At 39.8% G+C, this 22,921-nt stretch overlaps 1 protein-coding gene across 4 annotated transcripts in view; it reads left to right on the top strand.

Moving 5' to 3' along the window:
• mast3b (microtubule associated serine/threonine kinase 3b) overlaps nt 1-22,921 on the top strand; it is a 38,278-nt gene that overhangs the window by 5,235 nt on the left and 10,122 nt on the right. Inside the window, exons 1-11 of one of the 4 annotated variants that reach the window (XM_073476831.1) lie at nt 2,498-2,889; nt 7,717-7,805; nt 10,297-10,369; nt 13,529-13,549; nt 13,852-13,930; nt 15,943-16,100; nt 17,521-17,596; nt 18,448-18,657; nt 21,209-21,310; nt 21,954-22,086; nt 22,422-22,489. In XM_073476831.1, coding sequence (XP_073332932.1) covers nt 2,804-2,889; nt 7,717-7,805; nt 10,297-10,369; nt 13,529-13,549; nt 13,852-13,930; nt 15,943-16,100; nt 17,521-17,596; nt 18,448-18,657; nt 21,209-21,310; nt 21,954-22,086; nt 22,422-22,489 — 1,095 coding nt within the window. In that variant the 5' untranslated portion in view covers nt 2,498-2,803. Of the gene's footprint in view, nt 1-2,497; nt 2,890-7,716; nt 7,806-10,296; nt 10,370-13,528; nt 13,550-13,851; nt 13,931-15,942; nt 16,101-17,520; nt 17,597-18,447; nt 18,658-21,208; nt 21,311-21,953; nt 22,087-22,421; nt 22,490-22,921 lie in introns of those variants that run through there. The other 3 variants (XM_073476829.1, XM_073476832.1, XM_073476830.1) reach the window with 3 other exon arrangements.

Here is a 22,921-nt window from a genome sequence, read left to right as displayed (position 1 = left end):
CTGGCCTAAAAATAGTCGAGATGTTGACTAGAGAAAAAGTTTCTGGCTATGCTCAGCTTTAAGTTGTTTTGTAGCACTTGTGCAATGTAGGAGTCAACATGGTGTGGAGCTTAGTTTCACTCCTACAATCTTTAGCAGCCTCAGTTCTTTGGTCTGCTCTCCTTCGCAGTGTGATCTATTTTAGCAAGCCTTTGTAATATCTGTCCAGGGACAACAAAGGCTAACTCTTGCTCATTTAGCATTATCCCGATACAGTAGACCGAGCACCTTATTACACTGTGACCAATGTGTCTGCAGGTTAACAGTACAACCAACATATTACAAAAATGCAACATTGTAATGTTGTAAGTAGCCTCCTGCTTATAATTACAAAACAATAATTATAATAAAAACAAATAATAAAAGGAAAGCAGAATAAAAAAAGACATACATTTTATAAGAGGTCTTTAGCTTGGATTTAAAAGTAGTTAGTAAATGTAGTCAGTTTGTTAAGATAAGATAATCCTTTATTAGTCCCACAATGGGGAAAGCAAGATATGAGCAAGATAAAACAGACTCAAGAGTTCAAAAGTGTTTACACCATTGCACATTGGTATTGCACACTGGGATATTGAAATTGCACAGTTGAAACTCAGTTACATGTTGTTTTGTTCCACATTTGAGGGGCACTGAAGCTAAAAGCAGCTTTACTATGTTTAGTTTTCAAAGGCGGCATTCTCATGAGTGTTTGTAATGAATTTTTTTTTGATAATCAGTCAAAAGCACAATTCATGTATCAACAAAAATGCCAAAAATTGCAAGGTCCAGCTTTTAAATGGTGCTATATGTAACATTTAAGCAATAATAACAATGCACTTTTATACAGAGGTCAAATTAGTACTGTGTACTGTTTGTAAAGGGTTGATATCAAGTTTAAACCATGCTATCGAAGTACAGCAGTAATGAATGGATGTTGACTGAAAGAGATGAAACTGTTCCTATAGGAGTTGAACCCGGGCCGCTTAATTGAAAACCGAACCGGGTTCAACTCCCGGTATGGGAACAGTTTCATCTCTTTCAGTCGACTTTCATTCAATTACACTCTTGTACTTCTATGTATAGTGCAGTTTAAACTAGGCATACACCCTGTACATATAGTAAACCGTACTAATGTAACCTCCGTATAGGAATTTTACTGTAAAGGGTGCTGAATAGTTATATAGCACCTTTAAAATGAAGATTTGCTGCTTCGCTTGCTTTTATAGCATTGTAAATGCCATATCATCATGTTTTCTTGGCTGCTGGTCAGGCAAAACAAGCAATTTGAACACTCACCATGAATTGTGTATTTTTGGTAACTGCAGAAACTGCGAGTGTTCAAAGGATTTTTTCAGAAACTTTAGTTCTGCTTGCAGTTAACAGCATCCCGTCCGTCTCACAAATGCATTGCTCTTCATAGCTGAAAATATGAATATGGTAACTTTGGTTTTATGAATTTTGTATGTCCACCAGAGATGGGTGGTGGATATTCAGGTAAGAAGTCTAAGAAGAGCAAGCTGATATGATGAGGCCAAACTCTCAGAAAAAGTGTCCAGAGCCATTAATTGAGTAGAGCTCAGACGGTTTCAGTCCTATTTCAAGCAAAAATCGGTGGAAAAACGCTCCACATTATCAGGTCTCAAACATCTCTAATGGCAGAATCAGTTAAGCAGAATATCTTTTTAGTTTATTTTAAACAAAATATTTGAAGACATCACCTTGTCGTAATCAGCATTTTTTCACTATGTTCTGAGAATTTATAGACTAATTGATTAATCAGAATAACTATCATTAATGAAAATCAAATCTAGCTGTAGGGATGGGACAAAAGATTGATATGGCAATATATCGCTTCCTCTTGCAATATGATTATCGATACAAAATATCGATATTGGTGCCAGAATATCGATATTTTTATTGAAACATTCAGTCGCTCTAAACAGATTCCCCTGACCCAAAAGATGGGGCAGACGGTCATCTTTACAAAAGACAATATAAGGTGCCACTGAGCTATTTCTGGCATTGCCAAACGTGTTAGTTAAAGATCACCATGCAGGCCCTTGTCCCTCCTTTACGTTTGAACTCCAGAGCTGTTCTACTTTCTGGTGGTTCACTTTGTGAAACTGAAGACAAAATGCAGTCATACACTTTATGTGTCCTTATTGCAGAATCAGTTGAACAGAATATGTTTAGTTTTTGGACTATTGGTCAGAAAACATAGTTACACATAGCACCTTTTGAAATGAAGATTTGCTGCTTTGCTTGCTTTTATAGCATTGCAAATGCCATATCGTCATGGTTTTTGGGCTGTTGGTCAGGCAAAACAAACATTTTTTCTTAACTGTTTTCTGACACTTGTAGTCTAAATGGTTAATGCAGCACTGAGGAGCCAGAGGTAACGAGCAGCACTTGAACGCAGCATCAGGCTCACGTTAGCTCACACGGATTCACACACGCAGCCAGCAGCGTCTGTGTTCAAACTAAAGTGTGCCGCCGCCGTGTGAACGCGATTAACACACCAGATAACCCGACATGGAGGTGATGTTTCGGGGACAGGACGACGGCCAGAGAGCCGACCGGAGGATGTGAAGGCAGCTGCGGAGCCACTGGGACCAACACGAGGCAGACGGAGTCGGTGTGAATACAAAAGGAACCGCCGAGGAGAGGAGACGATGGTGGGGAGAGCAACGGCGGCAGCAGCAGCAGGGGGAGCGGGCTTCTCGTCGTCCTCAGCTTCAGCTTTCTGAAACCACCATTAACTTTACATACAAGAAAATCCTCCAGCATGTCGGATCCGAGCCACTGGTCCGCGGTGCCGAGCCAGAACAAGTCGCATTTTGTTCCGGGAGCGTTGCTGAAGCGCTCAAAAAGGTAGTTATCAGGAGTTGGGATGTGGAGCTTCAAGCTAGTTCGGTTTGTTTTGACTTTTGCTGTGTTAAAACGCTAACAAATATGTTTTATCCACTGCAGCTGGTCTTTATAGGTCTTAATTAATGTGAACGTTATTTGGAAACAAACACAATTTAAGCTAGCTCCGTGTGCGCTAACGTTAATCCTGTGTTTGTTTAGTTTAACGCTTCAGTTTGTGTCGCTTTGTTCAGAAAATAACACATCTGAGAGCAGCTAATGCAGCTTACAGACGGTACCTGCTCTCAAAGTCATATTCTCCAAGGTAATGACACAAATACAGTTTTCTTTGTTGTCTATTATGTCCCATTCACTGTAACTATAGGGGCAGTTGGATGGACCATTCAAAGTTAAATAAAGACACTATAAGGTCTTTTAAATGGAGACAAGCCTGCTTTTACACTTTTCTGTTTGTATTGGCAGCTTCTGGTGTGATGATAATTACTGTCTGGAGGTCATAGTTAACTGTTTGTCATGTTTACTCTCAGATGACTGGAGATAAAACCTGCAGCTGTTCACTGTCTGATAGGGGCCATGTCACTGAATCAACTGACATGTCTGTGGCATGTTTATCATTGACTGAGGCAGATTAGTGTTTAATCTGTCAATTATCTCATTGATTTTTTTTGTCTTTAAAATGTCAGAAATGAGTGAAAAATGCCCAGTACAATCTTCCAGAGCCAAAAGTTCTGTCACCAAATAGCTTGTTCTCAATTTGCAATCGTATAAAACAGAGAAAATCTGCAAATCCTCACATTTGAGAAGCCGGAAACTGCAAATATTTTATGTTTGTCCGGCTGCAAGCAGCCATTATTTTGTCAGTTAATCTGCAGATTTTATTTCTAAGTTACAGGGGCTCTATGTCACAATTTATAGCAATGTGCACGTATCAATCTCTTTTTTTTGGCCATATGTGAGCGGATTGTAAGGTGACGTGAAAAATGAGATCTCTCTCGGTTGCGTATACGATCCTGTGGACGATTTGTTGAAGTTCTTTAATGCTACTGGACTCTGGATTTCTTTGCGAAGGACTCGGGTTAGAGATTCTGCAACAGTCCAAAGGATGAGACTTAATGCACGTTCTCAAGTGCCTCGTCTCAGTGCATCTCTCCGCTTCGCTAACAGAGAGCAACAGCAGCTAACGTTCATTTAGAAATGGAGTCTGCTAACATAAACTAACGACCGGCTTCCAGCACAACACAGAAGTCCTTTACAGAGCCCCTTTAATCTTGTGATCTATAAGATGTCTCCCAGAGTCAAACGTCTTCAAATTCCTTGCTTTAGCAGTCCAAAAATCAAAGATATTCAATTTAGAGGCTTTAAACCAGAGAAAAACAGCAACTTTCCTCATTTGAAGAGTTGGAACCACACAATGTTTGGCATCTTTACTCATAAGATTACAAACCATCAATTGATTATCATAAAGGTTGGTTCATTTTCTGTCTTACTAACAAAAAAATCTGCTCAGTTGATTGTTACTGGTCAAAGTTAGCCCCTTCTTTTGAGAACCAGAGGATTATGAAGTACTCCCTCCCTCCTTCCCTTTATACACACACACACTCACTCACAACCACACACACACACACTCACAACCACACACACACACACACACACACACACACACACACACACACACACACACATACACACACACACACACACACACACATCGTCTTGGACATCTGTGGCTCAAGCTGGACCTGCTGCTGTTGTTGTCTGTGCACACAGTCTCTTCAGCCTCCAGTCTGTTGACAGGAGGTTTCCTCTTTGTGTTTTGGCTCTCATCAGTTTTCCCTCTTGGGCTGACACGGCCATGCTGGTGTGTCACGCATCTGCCTGCAGATTAGAGTTATAGTTACATAAACATTTCTCAAGGCAGAGCAGCTCTGAAAGCGGAAATAATCTCATCGGTTGAGTTAAATCTCAGTGGGCAGAGACAAAGAAATCTCTTTTTCTTACAGCAAAGTATCATAAGCCCTCATCTGTACCACCTCACCATGAATTGTGTATTTTTGGTATCTGCAGAAACTGCGAGTGTTCAAAGGATTTTCAGAAACTTTAGTTCTGCTTGCAGTTAACAGCATCCTGTCCATCTCACAAATGCATTGCTCTTCATAGCTGAAAATATGAATATGGTAACTTTGGTTTTATGAATTTTGTATGGTCACCAGAGATGGGTGGTGGATATTCAGGAAAGAAGTCCAAAAAGAGCAAGCTGATATGATGAGGCCAAGCTCATAGCTACTGTCTGAATAAACCTTCCAGTATCATTAATTGAGTAGATCTTAAACGATTAGTCTGCAACTATTTGGATAAGACAGTTTCTGTCCTATTTCAAGCAAAAATAGTGGAGAAATGCTAAACATTATCAGGTCTCAAACATCTCTAATGACAGAATCAGTTAAACAGAATATCTTGTAGTTTTTAGACTGTTGGTCAGACGATATTTGAAGATGTCACCTTGTTGTAATCAGCACACAATTTCACAATGTTTTGACAATTTATAGACTAATTGTTTAATCAGAATAACTATCATAGAGGAAAATAATCGCTAGCAGTAGGGATGGGACAAAATATTGATACGGCAATATATCGCTTCCTCTTGCTTTTCGATACACTGGCACCAATATCGATATTTTTATTAAAACATTCACTTGCTCTAAACAGATTCCCCTGACAATGTGACTTACCTGAGTCACTACTTCATAACTACTTGTGGTGTAAACTTAATTTACACAGATTTAGTGAGCTGTAGTTGTATCCTTCCTTTAAACATTTTAACTCCAGAACTGCTCTGCTTTCTGGTGGTTCAGTTTTGTGAAGCTGAAGCCAAAAATCATCCTGCACTGATGATTGTCTTGCAATGTATCAATTATTGCAGAATCGCTGTATCATAATACTGTCGTTATTGTGGGCAACGATTCATAAAAAGTATAGTTTCATGAGTTACTCTGATTATCACCCCTTGTTAGCTGCCCCCTAAACTTGAGTAGAGAAAAAAGATGGGGCAGACATTCATCTTTACAAAAGACAATACACACCCCCAATAATCCTGTTAAAGGTCATTTTAAAAGTTAGATTTAAAATGAACTGTAAGAAAGCAAACATTACTAGAATTTTTCTTTCTCTCCTTGCTTGTAGCTTTTCTGCAGTCTCCTTTTGTTTAATCAGAGATGTCTACCATGTTACGTGATATGCCTTTCTTCAGAAGTCCTAAACAAAAAAGTGGGCTTTTAATAAACAATTTGAATAAGACAGGAAACTAGTAGTAAGTAAAAAACTGAAAAAAGAGCAGAAAAATACATTGCTGCTAAAACTCTTCTAACTAAAACAACCTTTTAAATGTTTTATGGGAACATCTGTATGATTAAAAAAAAAAAAAACATACTCAAGGGAGGATAGCAAATGGTATTACACAGAAAACTGGACTTCCCCACCCATTTTCACCACTCCTAGTTTAAACCCAGCCTACTAGTTTGCATACAAACAAGGATGTGTCTTGGCGTTATTCAGGCTTATTCACTGTGTTAGAATAGTTCCAGCTTAGTGGATCACAGTCTGCTACTTTGGAGGTCAAGTGTCTTCTTAATCTGCCCAGTGTTACTCTGTCATACAATGTCTCTGTGTCCACAAGCTGCTGCTCAATGCACTCACAAACATCCACTTAAATATAAATACATGCTGAAACATTGCATGAGTCAAACATGTAATTATGGGTGGATAAAACCAAGGGATATAATGATTACACTCAGCTTAAAGATATATACCAAGTTATTTTCCATCTAGATTTTCTTATTATTCAGCTTAACTGTTCAGTGATAAAAAGAAACACCAGAAATCATCCATGTGTTCCCGGTGAAGCATTTCCTCCAGTGCTCCATGCTAACATCTTAGCAGTTTTTTGTTCTTGATAAGGAAGCATTACGCACAAGGATTGGTATGGCAGAAGAATGTAATGCCATTTTTCCACTCGCACTTTTGGCCACACCGTGCCAAACCGTGCTGCGCTGATTTGCTTTTCCATCACCAATTTTACTGCGCCGACTTGAGCCAAGTCACGCTGGCCTGCTCAGGAGTGGGGGCAAAGCCGCGACGTGACTACTCACGACTGCAGCCGACCAATTATAAGCACCCATCTCCCCCTCAAATCAATACTGAACTCATGTCTGCGCAGGAAACCTGAGAGAAAGACGTTTATAAAAGTCAGTGTGTTCTGCTCTCAATGATTTTGTAGCTTCTTAACTGAATCTCTTTAGTTTCTCTCGTCCTGTTTGTACTTTCAAACATCCGCTGTGTTTTACTGTTTTGTTGTGTTCACTTTCAGCTCTTTTGGGAGTCATGTTTACTGTTTAGTTACTGCTGGTGAAAACACATTTTTCCTGTAATGCTGCTTCATAGCTGCGCTGGGCTGCCACGCCAGTCAAACCGAGTAGAGCCAGGCCGGTAGATGTAATGGAAAAATGGCATAACAGACACAAAATAGCCCGATAGAAAGATGTTAACACACCTGCCTTACATAGTTTACCCATGCGACAAATGGGAATCTTTTTAGCTTGATTGATTAAGTTCCTTATATTGTTCCTTTGTTTTTCATTTTTCAAATCAACATGCTTCTAAATAAATACTACTAACAACCTTTAATTGCTGTGAAGGTTAAGAATTAAAACACATTAATTCACTCAATATACAAACTACCACCGTGACATTTTCATTCTAATTGTGATGAGCGATACAGATGAGTGATGTGTGTTGATCTTGGCAGTCAGTTGACTTTCTCTCTTTGTCCTTCAGCTGTCGCAGCAGCAACAGGAAGAGCCTCGGTGTCGGGACGCCATCGCCCACGCTGTCCCGGCCGCTCTCTCCGCTCTCACTCCACACTGGTAAGATTTAATGCAACGTTTGGTAACCTTTAATCCCAGCAAGTCCCAGCAGGAGCACTGCAAAAAACATGATGTTGGCTCTGGCTCAGTGTCATCTAATAACTCACTGCATTGGCCAATCAAATAGATGCACGTGCACAAAGCAGATAAAATGGCATGTAGTAATGTGCTCATTTACATTTCATCTCACAAGCACAGAGTCGAAGGAGAAAACTATTGAAGTCTTGATAACCAGACTTTGGTTTTAACAACTTTGCCTGAAAAAAGTTTGAACTGCAGTTTGGTGTCCTTTTAAAGTATTTGCCTTTAACTCACTTTTCTGGGTTTTAATCCAACTGTGCCCTGTAGAAACATTTCCACACCAACACAGCCCATTGCATTGTTTTCTGATCCCAGCTCTTATGATTTAAACTCAGCTGGATGGACTCAGCTGTGCTCTTCTGCATGCTCATGCTGAGACTTAGTTATTGCTAAATATCAGTCCAAATGACTCCCTAGTTAGTAATGAGCTTCCAACAGGCTTGGTGTGAACACAGTACCAGACCTTCTCAGAAATCACATTTTCACATTTTAGCTGTATGAAAACATTCAGTTTCACTGTGTTCGGAAATTGCAAATGAACAAATCACTGTTTGTCATGTAGCGTGCTGCCAGAGTATCTGCTCTGCTCACATTAGTGTTGGTAAGCTGGAGGCACCTTGGCCACACGATCACTAATACAAGATTAAGCTTGTTCAACTATAACTTGTAAGCCGCACCACAGGCAGTATCTGGTTGACCATGCGCAATATTTGGATGACCTGCTGTACACTTACTATCGAACATTATTTTATTATTTCGACAGACTAAGTGTGTGAAAGAAAGTTACTATTTTATGAATATTATTGCTCAAGATACAGTGTGAATTTGACAATAATGAAGTCTAAATGTCATTTCATTGCTGATTTGTGTGGTGTTAATTGGCCAAGGCTAGAGGAGAACAGAATGAGAGAGGTGACCTGCAGATTAGAAATTACTAAAGAAAGAAAGAAATGACCCACTACATTTTAATTATTTAACAAGACAAACACTTTTTCCACTTTTTGTACTTGCACAAAACGGCTACAAGATTGCAATTGCAAACACTTGCGTGTTTTCTTGTATCTTTGTCCCTCCCACTGATGATTCATGGAGAAAACCAAGTACTGTAAACCATGCGGGGAGAGCTGGAACGAGGAAATACTTTTTCAGTAGTTATAAGATGGAATTTCCTCGTGTGATTTGAAGTGACATCTGCCATCTCGTTCAAATATGTCAGATGTAGGTCTGGAGTCTGAGTCTGAGTCTTTATATGTCATGGTGTTCAGCTGAAAGTTTTACAGGAAGGGTGCTGTTGTGTATCCTTGCTCATGGCTCCTCAGAGATCCCGTCTCGCTCCTCAGGGGAGCAATAAGAGCTTTTCGACGGCCTGTAAGATGGAGGACCAAAACGACTTCTCGATCAAACAAGGATTGAGGAGCTTGGAAATATCAAATAAGAGACTTGGGACGTACCCCTGCAATCATCTTGTTTGTACTCCCTGGTGGACAAACTATGTAATGGAGACGGTGTCTCTAAATGACATCAAACCTAATCTGGTATTTCTGTACAGCAATTTCTTGTTAATTATTGGAGGGCATGTACACCAATACAATATATCTGAAATCATTTAATGTCAGCCGGGCAGATGTATCTGTTTAGCTCTAATTGTTATCAGAATATTGAAAATACAGTGTGTTCTACCATCATCACTCAGTCCTGGTTCAGCCTCTGCAGAACATATAGACCTCCCATTTGCATTGTGTCATGTTGCTAAAGGAAGCAGTGTTTAAAACCAGAATGTTTTGGGTCATGAATTGGTATCAGATTGAAGAAAGTGTTTAGATAATTGAATGACAGGTAATTTCTAAATGGTTGCTAAGTGAATCAACGATAGTACAGACGGTGTACAGCCCCTTAAAGCCATGAAGCAGCTGCACTCTATGAAAAGAGTTTTGCTCAAGAGCTCCTCATACCAGCAGTATGTGGACATGCTCCCTTTTGAACTCAATCATTCTGAGGATTATCTAATCACTGAGTGCAGTGAGGCTCTAATTGGGTCTCTCTCTTGTGTCCTAATTGATGCTCAACCACTTGCATGTAAACGCACCACAGACTCCAGTGTAACCCAGACCTCCAGACTCTAGTGAGACCAAATTGTATGAGGCTTCCACCAGGAATTAAAAATGTCCCCAGATAAGTGCTATAATGTTTGGAAAAGTAATACCAAGATGATATATTGGACCTGTTTGAGGTGCTGGTTAATGCTGCTTGGTTTTGCAGTGATTGAGGGTTCCTGCATAGACATGATGTCATCCTTTTTGGAACATTTCCACTTATATGCAACCATGTGGTCGTCTCTGTTCTATTTTCATGTGTTTATTATTACAGTTGTGAATGGTTCCCCATAGTAACTTTGTCTTTGCTCTTTCAGCTGCGAGCAGCCCTCTGGACAGCCCTCGAAATGTGTCGACCAGTGCCTGCCTCAACTTTCCATTTGCCCGAAGGTATGTCAACACTTCCCCTCGAGTCCTTTTCCACCTGGAGTGATATATTTTCTTTGTCAAATCTGAAGGACCTCAAATTATCATGATTGTATTCTGTGTCAGTTAATAACGGTTGATGAGAAGGCTGTAATTTTATATTTTCTAAATACTTTTTAGAGAGCTTCTTGGAAATAGACTGGTAACTTTATACTTAGTATAGTGTGAAAAGGAATTTCCATTAAAGAAGACATCTAAGAGGAAGTTAGTAGTCATGCATACATTCATATATTGTTGGAAACTGCTTGCCTATGAACACATCCCACTTTCTTGCATGTTCAAATGATCTGTTCTGCACTGACAAAAAGACCACTAGCCTACACTTCATTAGAGTGACTCAGCAAATGTAGACTGTGGGTTTAAGCCTGCATTAACTAACATTTAATGCATCATTCTCCTCCTTTTTCCGCTATCTGTCTGCCAATGTTCTCAAAATCCCTGTCTCTACGGAAAACAACAACAACAACATCCTCCAAGCTATCAGTTGTTAGTGGGGATTTAGCCATTTTAATGCAAGTGACGTGACGTGCAGCCAGACTTTTCTCCACCACTGGCACAGCGCTGTGGAGATAGGTGTGGCAATGGGAGACTATCAATGCATTAATGAAACAGTGACTCTAGTTTCCCTAAAATTAATTTCTATTTTCACTATAAATAAAATAAACTTCTTGGAAATAAAGTCAAGTGGTACAAAGACTTCTATGAAGGGATTTTATTCAAAGACTTTCAAGAAGTTCAAGTATGGTTTTCAACACACATCAGCACTTTGTTTTTTTTTTACTGCTCTTGAAGTAAGCAAGTGAATATGGATAGACTCGAGCCAATGTCTGCCTTTTATTAATTTATTTGGCACTATACAAAATTTAGGGATTTAATTTATGAAATCCTGTTGAGGTTCCCAGAAATATTTGCACCATGCATCATGATCATTTAAAATTACAGGACCCACAGTCAGTTTTAATTCCCGTGGTTCCTGTTTACAAGTCATGGAGCTGTGTAATTTGACAACGTGAACCTAAATGAACCAAATACAAATTTACATTCTCAAGAATTAAATAAATCTAATGCGTGATCACACTCTGAGGGGTTTCCTGTGCGATGCAGCGTCTGTGTGAGTGTGCTGGGACAGAGGCAGGCAGTGTGGAAGCTGAAGAGAAGCAGCAGCAAGGTGACTGAGACTGACTCAGCCTGGAGCGTTAGCACTCTCTGCCAGCCAACTCCTCCTGAGCGGGATGAGTGCAGTTAGATAGAGGGTACCCCCGAAGCCCACTCACACATCATTCAACCTGGTTCCCATGGCAACACGCTTGTATAGCTTCAGGCGTGTGTAGCCTACGAGTAAAGCGGCACCTTGAAGAAACCTAGAACAGCCGTTCAAAACTCGTGAGCAGTTCAGGTGCTTTGTCCTGAAAATCAGTGTAAAGCACTTTATATAGTATCTTACTACCAAGATGCAGGGTAATGAATAAAACTTACACCCTTATAATTAAGAAAAGGAATCAGTTGCCTCACTGTCAGCACCAAGTTTATAGACAAACTTGGCCACACACTTTCTGAGGCATCCAACATAGCTTGTGCTGCAGTAATAAAGACCCAACACCTTGCAGGACGATCAGTGGTCCTGTACATGTACAAATAGAACTAAAGTTACATCCAGTAACTACTGTTTTCCTCACTTATGCTGACTTCAGTAACACAAACATGTGGAAGCTAAACAAAGCACCCCGATTTATCCGTTGTTTTCTGCAAGAACCAACAAATGTCTTTATCTACTCTCACCATCTGAGGAAGTGAATACACAGATCTTAACTTTACTTTTGATGGAAATGTCCCCGCAACAACTGGAAAACACTTACAGGCTAATGTGTGTGCTAACCATTTTACTTAGGACTGCTTTCTCAATGAGGACCAACAACGCGAAACACAGGATGTGCTTTAAAACTCAAGCTCAAGAATGGATCGTTGAAAATGTGGTAGCTGGAGCAATGTTGGAGTATATAGTATTAAGGGATAGTCAAGACAAATTGTGTGAACGTTAGATGTTGGAAACGGTTTTCATACTGCAACGCAAGCTCAGCTGGCTCTGCTGTGAACATTACACAAAAGCTCCTGCTCCGTAATGGTCGACAGTGTCTGTTGCTGCTGCATGTAAATGTACTTTGTAGACAAGCCACTGATTATTGTACTTTGGGTTTTCTACACACAGATGCTGTTGAGATGCCTCATCCTAACCAATGTCTAACTCTGAGAATTAATCACATTACATTGACTAATTGGGCAGGCTGATCCTCTCCTCTCAAAACACATGTAGATCAATACGTTATTTTTATTCCTATTTGAAGCCAATAATCATATACATTATTGTTTATGTTTATCTTTTTCTTTGTACAGATATGTTCCCTTACATTCTAAATACAGTGAACAGAGGTAGCATCATGTTTTAGTGGAATTTCCCTTTTATTTTATAGTACTGTGATATCATACCATCACCCCAAAAAACAAATAAAATACTGTGATATAAATTTAAGGTCAAATCGCCCCCTGCTAGAATGTTTTCAAGCCCGAAGTTGTCTTTAAATCAATATTATGATTTATGATTTATTTAAAATCACTCTTTCAGATCTTACTCATTCAGTCTTCTACACCAAATAGATTTAATTCTGAATGTTTTGGCGCTGTTGGAGCTTTCTTTTAACCTTTGAGTTTCTGTGGGAACTTCATTGCATAATAACTTCACTGTCCTCTGCTTGCAAACAACATGCCAAGTATTATAACACGTAACCTTTTAGTTTTTTGTTTTTTTTCTCTCTCACTTCAGTTTTGGTCTGTGTTTTTTTTTTTTTTGCTGTCATAAAATCCAAACTGGAGACAAGATCTTCCTTTCGCTGGTCAGGCTTTGAAGTGAAGATTTGTTTCTGTTATGTAAAGTATATCCTCAAATTAATTTAGTTTGCGAGCTAGTCCTTGTATCTGGACAAATGAAAACTGGCAAGGAAGGCAAGATTGTCAGAACTAATCCCTCAGCTGAATGCCAGGGGTCACTGAATCATTTGGCGCAAAATTCCCAAAACTCACTGAAACCTCTTGCTTTTCTCTTTCTCTCTGCTGCTGTCGTGATCTCAGTCACCTGGCCCGAGCTGACAGGTAGCTTCTTTCAAAATTCTTGCACCATGTCTGTTGTCTTTTATAGCTTGTGTTTTATTTATTTTTTTGTCATGTGAAGGTTTATAGCTTGATTTGTAAAGAGCAAAAACTAAAGAGCTGCTCTGATTCAAGTGAGGACACAGAACCTTGTTATATATGATTTAGAAAAAGGAAATTAATTTCATGCTCTTGTAGTCACAGGCCTCCTCCGTCGCCTGTTATGTAAGGAGTTTCTCATATGAAATGCTAACTAATGCCAATGCTGCTGCGGCTTATGTAAGATGCATGTCTGTTTCTCTCAGAGCTGAGGGCCGGAGATGGTCCCTGGCATCCCTCCCCTCATCTGGCTATGGCACCAACCCCCCGAGCTCCACTGTCTCGGTAAGTCATCCCAAAACATGGCACAGTCCTCCCCGGCCGATATACGGCAGCCAGGCACTTCTAACACCTTGCTCAGCCCAAATAGCACATTCATGCTAATGCGTGCGGATGCCAAGCCTGAGATGACAAACTGTTAATTGTTTTCCTCCATCATCTGCTTGAATTAGTCATTCTCCCAGTCTGTGGAACTCTGTGTTAGAAGTAGTCCACACAGTCTGTGTACAGGCATGGTAATGAGGAGATGATGTAAAGTGTGTGTGTGTGTGTGTACTCTCGCTGTTTTAGTTATTAGATCACATACTGTAAGTGACAATATTTAATGACAGCTTTTCAACAAAACATCACGTATTTGTCACATTATCACAATTTATGGATGGCTTTTTTAAAATTATTTTTATTAACATCAGCTGTGGTAATTATGTTAACTTGGATGAAAATCACGTTTTTCGTTGTTGTTTGTTAAAGTAAGTTACTCAAACACCTTTCAAAAAAGAGGTTTAATATAATTTATAAAATATTCTTATAAGCCTCTTTTAAGATCACAACATTACATAGAATAAAGCTGTAATTGTATTCGTTTACAGCATGACGTAATGAGTTGGCATTCAAATGAACAGTTTGCAGCCGGGGAGAGTGTGCTCAGTCTTTGGTGAAAGTCGGCCATGTGCAGCTATTATAAGGAAGTTTATTGGGTAGACCCCGGCACAGGCCAAGAGGTCAGTGGAGACAATAAGGCTCTTCAGTGGCCCTCACTGCCCTCTTTATACTGAGGCATTAGAAAAAGACTTCACAGATGCCGTCCCTGTGGCCTTCTTCTGTTCAGGACACATGGGCTGTGAAATTAAACAGATTGCCGGCAACGTACACCGTGTCCCGTTTAGTTTGAAAAGAGTTCACGCCGTGCCTTGGTAGATATGGAACTTATTGGTGTGAATAAAGATGCTTCTGTGGGCTTCATTACTGTTCACACCATCACCAGAAGAAATTCTTGTTGTAATTGTTCATTTATTAAGTCCATTTTCACTCTCTGACTACTTCTAAATTCACACACCAGTTAAATTTGTGTGCCTCATTTAAATCCTCCACAGGTGTATTAACAGTTGGTTGGGCTTATGTTGGCTTCTTGTCAGCACAGAGTGCACTATGCTGCTGTCATCATGAACTAGATAGTAAATATGAAGTGAGTGGAAAATTCCTAACAGCAAAATGCTGATTGAAAGGTGCTGGATGGAGTCATTTCCATAAATAAATGATTACCTCAACTGTCAGCTTCTTCATTTGAGAGGCACTGGCTCACATTCGAAGGAAACTTTGTTGCTGTTGCAGGACTGAAAAGTACCAACGTCCTCTTTATAAAAGGAAGTAGCAGGATTTACTGGAACTGTGATCTTGAGTTTGACAAACACAAAAGGCTACATTTAGTGCCTTTTGAATCAGTCTTGACTTAAGTTCTTCCCATTAATCTCAACCTTAGCAACCAAGGCTGGATTAGTTCAGTTTGGGAAGTCTTTTGGGAAGTATTTTGAACATGTTTTATATCCCAGCTGACCTTTGCTGTGTCCCGTCAAGTCCCTTTGAGTCTTTGTTTTTTAAGGACTGCACAAATAAATGTTGTTTAAATATAGCTGTCCAAACTTCAATAATCAATAATTTGTCCTTTTATGTTAATAAAAGTCACCTGTTTTCTATTGTCCACCAGATATGGCTGTTTAACCATCTTAACCCAGTTAGCAGCTGCACCATATTAAACCCACTTCACAAGATAGAAAGACCCAGTATAAACATTTTAGTGTGCTGTTTTTGTTTCATGTCCTTCAGAATTTCTTTCAGTCATTATTCGCAATTATCAGTCAGTGTTTTTATCAAACACTATCGAATTATCTCAGGATTGTTGAAGAGATGGTGATTGTGGTTTATATTTTGGCTTCATCACCATCAGATTTGAACCTGTTGAATATAAAGAAAATAGATTTAAATTGGAGAAAGTGATGGATCCCTCTTTGTGTCTGCAGTCTTCTTCGTCCTCCCAGGAGCGCCTTCACCAGCTTCCTTACCAGCCGACACAAGATGAGCTGCACTTTCTCTTCAAACACTTCCGCAGCACAGACAGCATGACCGACGAGGATGGGCGGCCCTCGACGGTCATCCGTCCTCGGTCTCGCAGCCTCAGGTAGCTAATCCTGAATGAATCTCCTTCTCATATAGGTTTTTTCTTTCTACATTTTAGGAAAATAGTGATTACATCTTCAGTATGAAGTGTGGGTGGCCTCTTTTCTTGACTCCGATGTTAGTTTACGTAGCTAGTAAGAATGTAGAAAGACATGGACTCGCACTTGGACATTTTTACTAAGCCTGTTCAGCTAAAACGAATGTGACAATGATTTGACCCCTTAAAGTGTCTGCTCCTGTGCCATAGATCATGTCTGAGATTAGAGTGTAAATGAAAACACTTGTGTTTACCGCTTCTATATTCTGATCGAAACAATTGTTTTACTGTCCAGACTGAAGCAAGTGTTTTAGTTTGTTTCTTGGCCTGTCATTAAATTAATGAAAATAGTATTTTATACAGATTTAATGCAGTAATCCTTCCGAAAGGGATTAACTACCTGTTAATAGTGATAGTGTGTTTTGCACGGTTCATGGTCCTCGGTGTCATTATGTCCTGGAAGACTGTCAGATGTCATGATGTTGGTATGACCAAGACAAATTCACAAGCACATAGCTTTTGGCGTCTCAAGTGCCTCGGATCGATTACACATGCCTGTTGGCTGGTAGGCAGGTGGAGATCTGACTGCAGAGCTGTGTGGTTTTGACAACTTTTGTCTGTTGGCTCTGCTCTGCGCTGTTTGTGCGATGCCTCAGTGCTCTGTGTTCTGGCACCATGTTGTGCCGTGCGTGGGCATGCGAGCTAACAGAGCGCCTCAGGGATCTAGCTGCTGAACTGTAGTCGAGGGTGGGGGTGGTTTAGGGGGTGGGGGGGCCTGATGCAGAGAGCCACGGTGAGCTGCAGCAGTATGTGTTGGGCAGCAGCCATCCAGTCTAACAGAGGCGTCTTTCATGACAAAAAAATGGCTTAGGGAGCCTGTTTGCATGTGATAGGTTTTCCCTCCATCTGTTCTATTTGAAGCTTCATCAAGCGACGTTTTCTGTAAAAAAAAAAAAAATACACCCGTCTTACAGCCTAAATACTTAAGTGGTGTTGCAGTAAATGACTAATTGAGCGATGTTGATGATTCACTCGGTTTAGCCAGCGGTGTGGAAACATCTAAAGGAAAAATATCAAAACCTGACAGTGAAATCCACTCTGATTGTAGATTTACCAGCGTAAGAGCCACTGAAATCGAATGTTGGCTCACAATATTGCTTTTCTGCAGGTTGTGATCAAAAGTACAAGTGTAGATGTTGACCTCAAAAAAACTCTTTGTGTGTGTGTTTGGGTGGGCTGAATTGTATCGACTGATGGCTTCCATGACATAACCACTTTCTGCTTACTGGCTCAGTGGAGAGTATTGGATTGTGTATTGGTAAATGTTGAAATGCATATTTGATAGATTACAATATACTAATCTGTTGTTTTGTTTCTGTTGCAGCCCCGGGCGATCAAGTGTCTCCTTTGATAATGAGATTGTGATGATGAACCATGTTTACAGAGAACGTTTCCCGAAGGTACGCACAAGAAAATTGTAACAAAAACACCGCACATTGCTCTTTTCCATTTCCATGTTGGGCATCCCTGAAGTTAGATTTAGAGATGCTCGATATAGATTTTTTCAGCGGATACCGATAACTAGTGCTTCTTATAGCGATAAAATCACATTTAATCACATTAAAGTTCAAATTTTTGTATTTTAAAAAGACTAACCTGTAGTTTATGCACACCTGAGTGAGCAAAGATGAACGATTTAATATTCCATAGCTCTTCTAAGACTTGTTGTGTTAAAACTTGTAGACTTTCTCCCTCCTTTCTGAACCCTTGCGGAACATGTGCTGCAAATAACAATCGTGTTGTCTCTCTCTGAAAGTGTAAAAAAACATTCAAACCGGTGACAACATGTTTGACTCTCACAGACCAGCTTTAACAGTGCACATCACCACTTACTGTGTCTGAGTGCGTAACTGCTATTTATCAGCTCTCATTTCTCCATTTCCAATAAATAGCTGACATACATTTCCCAATATCTGGCAAATAATTTATTGACCCTATATTTAATGTGCATCCCTAGTTTGAATTTTAATCCACGCATACTACAGACACATACTATAGACATACTGAAATCTGAAGTGTCTCGAAACTCAGAGAGTAGGAGTTTTGCTATTTAAAATCAGAGTGTAAGATGGAAACTGAGGTTTCAGAACCAAAAACCTCAGCAGGTGGCTCAATGATCACTGGGTCAACAACATATGAATCCACCCACAGAAATATTATGGACATTTGGTGCTGCAGAGAGTAAAATAACATAATTACTGTCTCCCTTTAATGTCTTAACTATGTGTTTATGTGCTTGCCCTCCCTGCAGGCCACAGCCCAGATGGAGGAGCGCTTGTTGGAGATTATCACCCACTGCTCTCCAGACAGCTCCCTCCCGTTGGCTGACGGGGTGCTGGGCTTCATCCAGCACCAGTTAGTGGAGCTGGTCAGAGACTGCCTGGACAAGTCCCAGAAAGGCCTGGTTACCTCACGCTACTTTGCTGAGCTGCAGGAGAAGCTAGAGAAGCTGCTGCACGAGGTGAGGAAACAGCTGATTTTATGATGTAGAAATCATGTGGGTCGAAACGGTTTTGTTAGTTTCAAAACATGATTGAAAATGAAGCATTTGGCATCAGCTGATGAGCCACTACATGTGTGCTCTTCGTCTGGACACTTGGATGTGATGACATTATGAAAGCAGATTGATCGAGCCAGGTTGAAATGTGCAATCAATAACCGTCTGATAGCCAGAGGCACTTACACTAGATCTGGTAGTGGAAATTGTCGGTGTTGGTGAGAGGTATTTTTTGTCACAGATCTTATCTGTGTTGTGATAAAATGTTAGTTTCTATAGCAACCTCTTCCCCTGTTCCTCTGCATGCTGTCAGGCAGAAGGCACGGCCAACTAGGTTTACCTCCAGCTGAACTGATAAGTCTGTTCCCATACAGTGGAACAAATGCTGTCACACACACACACACACACACCTAAAGACTCACTCTGTGTGCCAAGGTCACTTTGTTAAAAAGTTTGACGGGTAAAATGACATTTTCAGTCATCTAAATTCTCTTTGTTTGTGATTTGTTGTTATCCAAATTACTTTGAATTTGTAAAAACTGTGACATTTTTTTAAATAATCTTTTTATTTGGTACGTTTGGTATCAATGATTTAAAAAAGAAAACTCCCTTGTGTACGACCTCCTGATCTTTGCTACAAAGAAGAATATTTTGACAGCCTACAGAAGTGTTTTATTTCCTATTCGTCAACCTCCAGTCATTGTCTATGTGCCTGTTACCTCAGGTGCTCTTCTCAAGTGTGCAACAGCTCTGCTGTTTGTTTAGTACAAACTTTCTGATGTAAAAGGTCAGAGGAGCAGTGAAAGTCAAAGAGCACCACCCACAGAGATGTCATCAAGAGAAAAGCCAAAATTGAAAATGATCTCTGGGAATTGTAGCACAGAAACAATAAACGCTGCTTAACACATGGTTTACCATGTAAGCAAGATTCTCTCAACTGACTGAACACTTCACATCATGTGAGAATTGTGTTTAATAGTATAATACACGGTTGTTTGAGTAATTGACCTTGTGGCATTCTAGGAACAAGACTGTCTTTCTTGCGCTTACACATTGTGACATTCACATTGGATTATGGTTCAGCATGACCAGAGGTTAACACAAATAAACTCACATGTGTAAACCATGATGCTCACAACCACGGGGAACTTTGGAGAAAGTTAAAAACATAGCTTTGGACAGAGCCGAGCTAGCTGTTTCCCTCTCTTTACAGTCTTTATGCTATGCTAAGCTAACTGGCTGCTGACCAGGGTGCAACTACAAGTATTTTATTATCAGTTAATCTGTTGGTCATTGTCTTGTTTAATAAATTAGTTGTTAGGTCAGAAAATGGTGAAAAATGAGGATTACTTTTTTCCTCCAAGCCAAAGGTGATTTTTGTTCTGTCCACAACCCAAAGATATTCAGTTTACTGTTATAAACACAGAACAATATTCACATTTGATGAAATGAAATCAGAACATTTTGGATATTTTCTCTCAAAAAATTACTTGGTTATCACAATAGTTGGCAATTAATTCAATGGTTGACAACTGATCGATTAATCAACTAATTGTTGTAGATCTGCTGACTGTAGCTTTATATTTAACAGACAGATGAGTATGAGTACTGCAGTATAAGTTTCCATGGTCAAGGCTGTAGATATGACTAGTGCACAAATCCATAGTATACCCTGCAACCATTGTTTCACTTGTACAGGCTGTCACTCCAGTCATCGCCAAGAAAGGATGTGGATGACTCATTAACACTGAACCCACCCAGTGATTATTATAATAATTCCACTTCGTTTAAAATGATGTGTTCTCTGACGTAACTCTGTCAGGCAGCGCCTGTTGTTCATATTTCTCTTAAAGCCGTCTCCATCTGCTATGAACAGACTGTTTTTATATATTCATATTTCCTCTTTCAGTGCTAAGCAGTGCCTCTGCTCAGGTCTTTTTTCGGGGGTGGAGGAAGTGGCACAAGGGGTGAAAATTGTCTACCTTCCACCCCCTTTTGATATGTGTCATGACAAAGAAGGTTTACACCGTTTGCACATCAAATTTTTCATTTTGTACACATTTTATTATCTGCATAACAAGAAACAGACATTTCTTATTAATGAAGTGTGTTTGTAAACATTGTATAGACTTTAGACAAAGAATTTCCTCTTAACATTTTTATGAATTATAATCATGCAAGATGCGTACATGCCATCTCTTACTCCATGTCTCAAAATGTGACAACATGCGTCATGTTCAGAATTTCATTAAAATATATATTCCAGCAGGGGAAATGCAAAAACTGAAGGGTATGCAAAGTTTTACATGCTATTGCACCATATTTGGTCAGAAGTGTCATAACATATATTCACAAAATATTTATACAAACATCACCCATTCCTATATATCTGCTTGGTTTTTCTGATTTTAAAGTATTATTTTTTAATCTTGTTGACGTGTTTTCTCAGTCGGTTAAGAGCACTGCATGAATAAACATGACATTTTGTTGCCCCTGCTCCCGTTCTGTTTTCTAGGCCTACGATCGCTCTGAAAGCGAGGAGGTTGCCGTCATCGTCCAGCTGGTCAGGAAGATCCTCATCATAATCTCTCGGCCCGCTCGCCTCCTGGAGTGTCTGGTAAGCTGCGGAGGAGAAAATCTCTTCCTAATTGAAAATGAGATTACTTCGATTTAAATGAGTAGAAGTTCACGTTAAAGAAGAACTAAAATGAAATTCTGACCTTCATTCTTTCTTAGAAAGCGGATTTGTGTCACCAGAACAAGAATCTGAAGACCTTTGAATGAAGACAGTATTACTTAACTTTCACTTTATTTCCCCTTGACTAGATAAAGAATCAGATATCGCAATACCTCAACAGATGAAGCCTTAAATATCTACACGGCTAAATACCACATGAGTCTAATTTTCTTTGTGATGTGGGTGTATTGACCGGACTTGAAACCACTTTCAGGAGAAGCTGAAATTTTACAATGCATCCTACTGTTTCCCGCCCTACTTTGCCTCTGATACACTTAGCCTGATATTCTTACCCTAACCAATCTCACTTTTCATGTCTAAACTTAACCAACCCAACTAAGGTCAACCAATCAGAAGCATAGTAGGGCAGGACTTACAAAAAAAACAACAACAGTGGGCTCTTAAAGATTGCAGGTGTCTTTGAGTCGTACCTGTGCTACACAATGAACACTTGCCTTGGCAGTCTGGCAGGATTTTTTTCTTCAGTCAGTCCTCATTTATGAGACTTGGATTCTGTTCACAGGAGTTTGACCCAGAAGAGTTTTATCACTTACTTGAGGCAGCAGAGGGTCATGCCAAAGTTGGCCAGGGAATCAAGACGGACATCCCGCGGTACATCATCAGCCAGCTGGGTCTGACACGGGACCCATTAGAAGGTAAACTCATAAAGTAAAGCCTCACACTCACATAGGTCTTTTATAAATGTTACTCTGTTACTCTGATAAATGCAGCAGTTCTGACTTGGGGAAAAATTCCTGCGCTGTGAATGTAGCATGAAAGTCAGGTTTAGTCGGTTTAAAAATGTCATAAATGTGTCACTGCCACATAAACGCTGTAGTAGAGCCAGTTTCTGAACAGCAAAATAACATTTACACCTTGTAACAACCCTGAAATGGTCCAACACAACACCAAGCTCACTGAAAAGTGAGTTTGAGGAGGGAGGGTTGATGGTGATAGGTGAAGACTGTTTCTCTCGCTCTGTTTTTTCTAGACATGGTACAGCTTGAACACTATGATACCGGTCCTTCAGTGTCAGTGGAACCTGATGCTAATGTGGAGGTAAACTTTTACTTTTATTCATATTACGACCTATAAGTGTGCAAGGAATTTGACATTAAAGAGGATGTGGTTTAAAAATGAAAGATTTAGATTATATGCACTATAAACACGATTTCTTCAAATGTGTCCCTTGTTTTCAATTGTTTCTTAGCTACATCTGAGTGTGTGTCTAAATGTGTCTTCAGATGATCAGGACATTTGTTTTTTGTGGTTTCCTGTGACCCATTTTTAGTGTGAAAGGAAACCATAAATATTTTATATCTTTCATGAAAGCTACTGGAAACCAAGACAAGACTAGACAAAGGTGGAAAGTAATCTTAAAATTGTTCTGCAATCTGCAGTCGGTTTTGTTTATATTGCCCCAAATTCAGATATATGGACAAAATGTGAAAACAATGTATTCTGTATTTGAACTACAAGTTGGTCCACACT

The sequence above is a fragment of the Pagrus major genome, chromosome 11, assembly GCF_040436345.1.
Source record: "Pagrus major chromosome 11, Pma_NU_1.0".
Classification (NCBI taxonomy): domain Eukaryota; kingdom Metazoa; phylum Chordata; class Actinopteri; order Spariformes; family Sparidae; genus Pagrus; species Pagrus major.
Note: the sequence above shows the minus strand (reverse complement) of the source record. Positions and strands in the feature narration are given on the sequence as shown.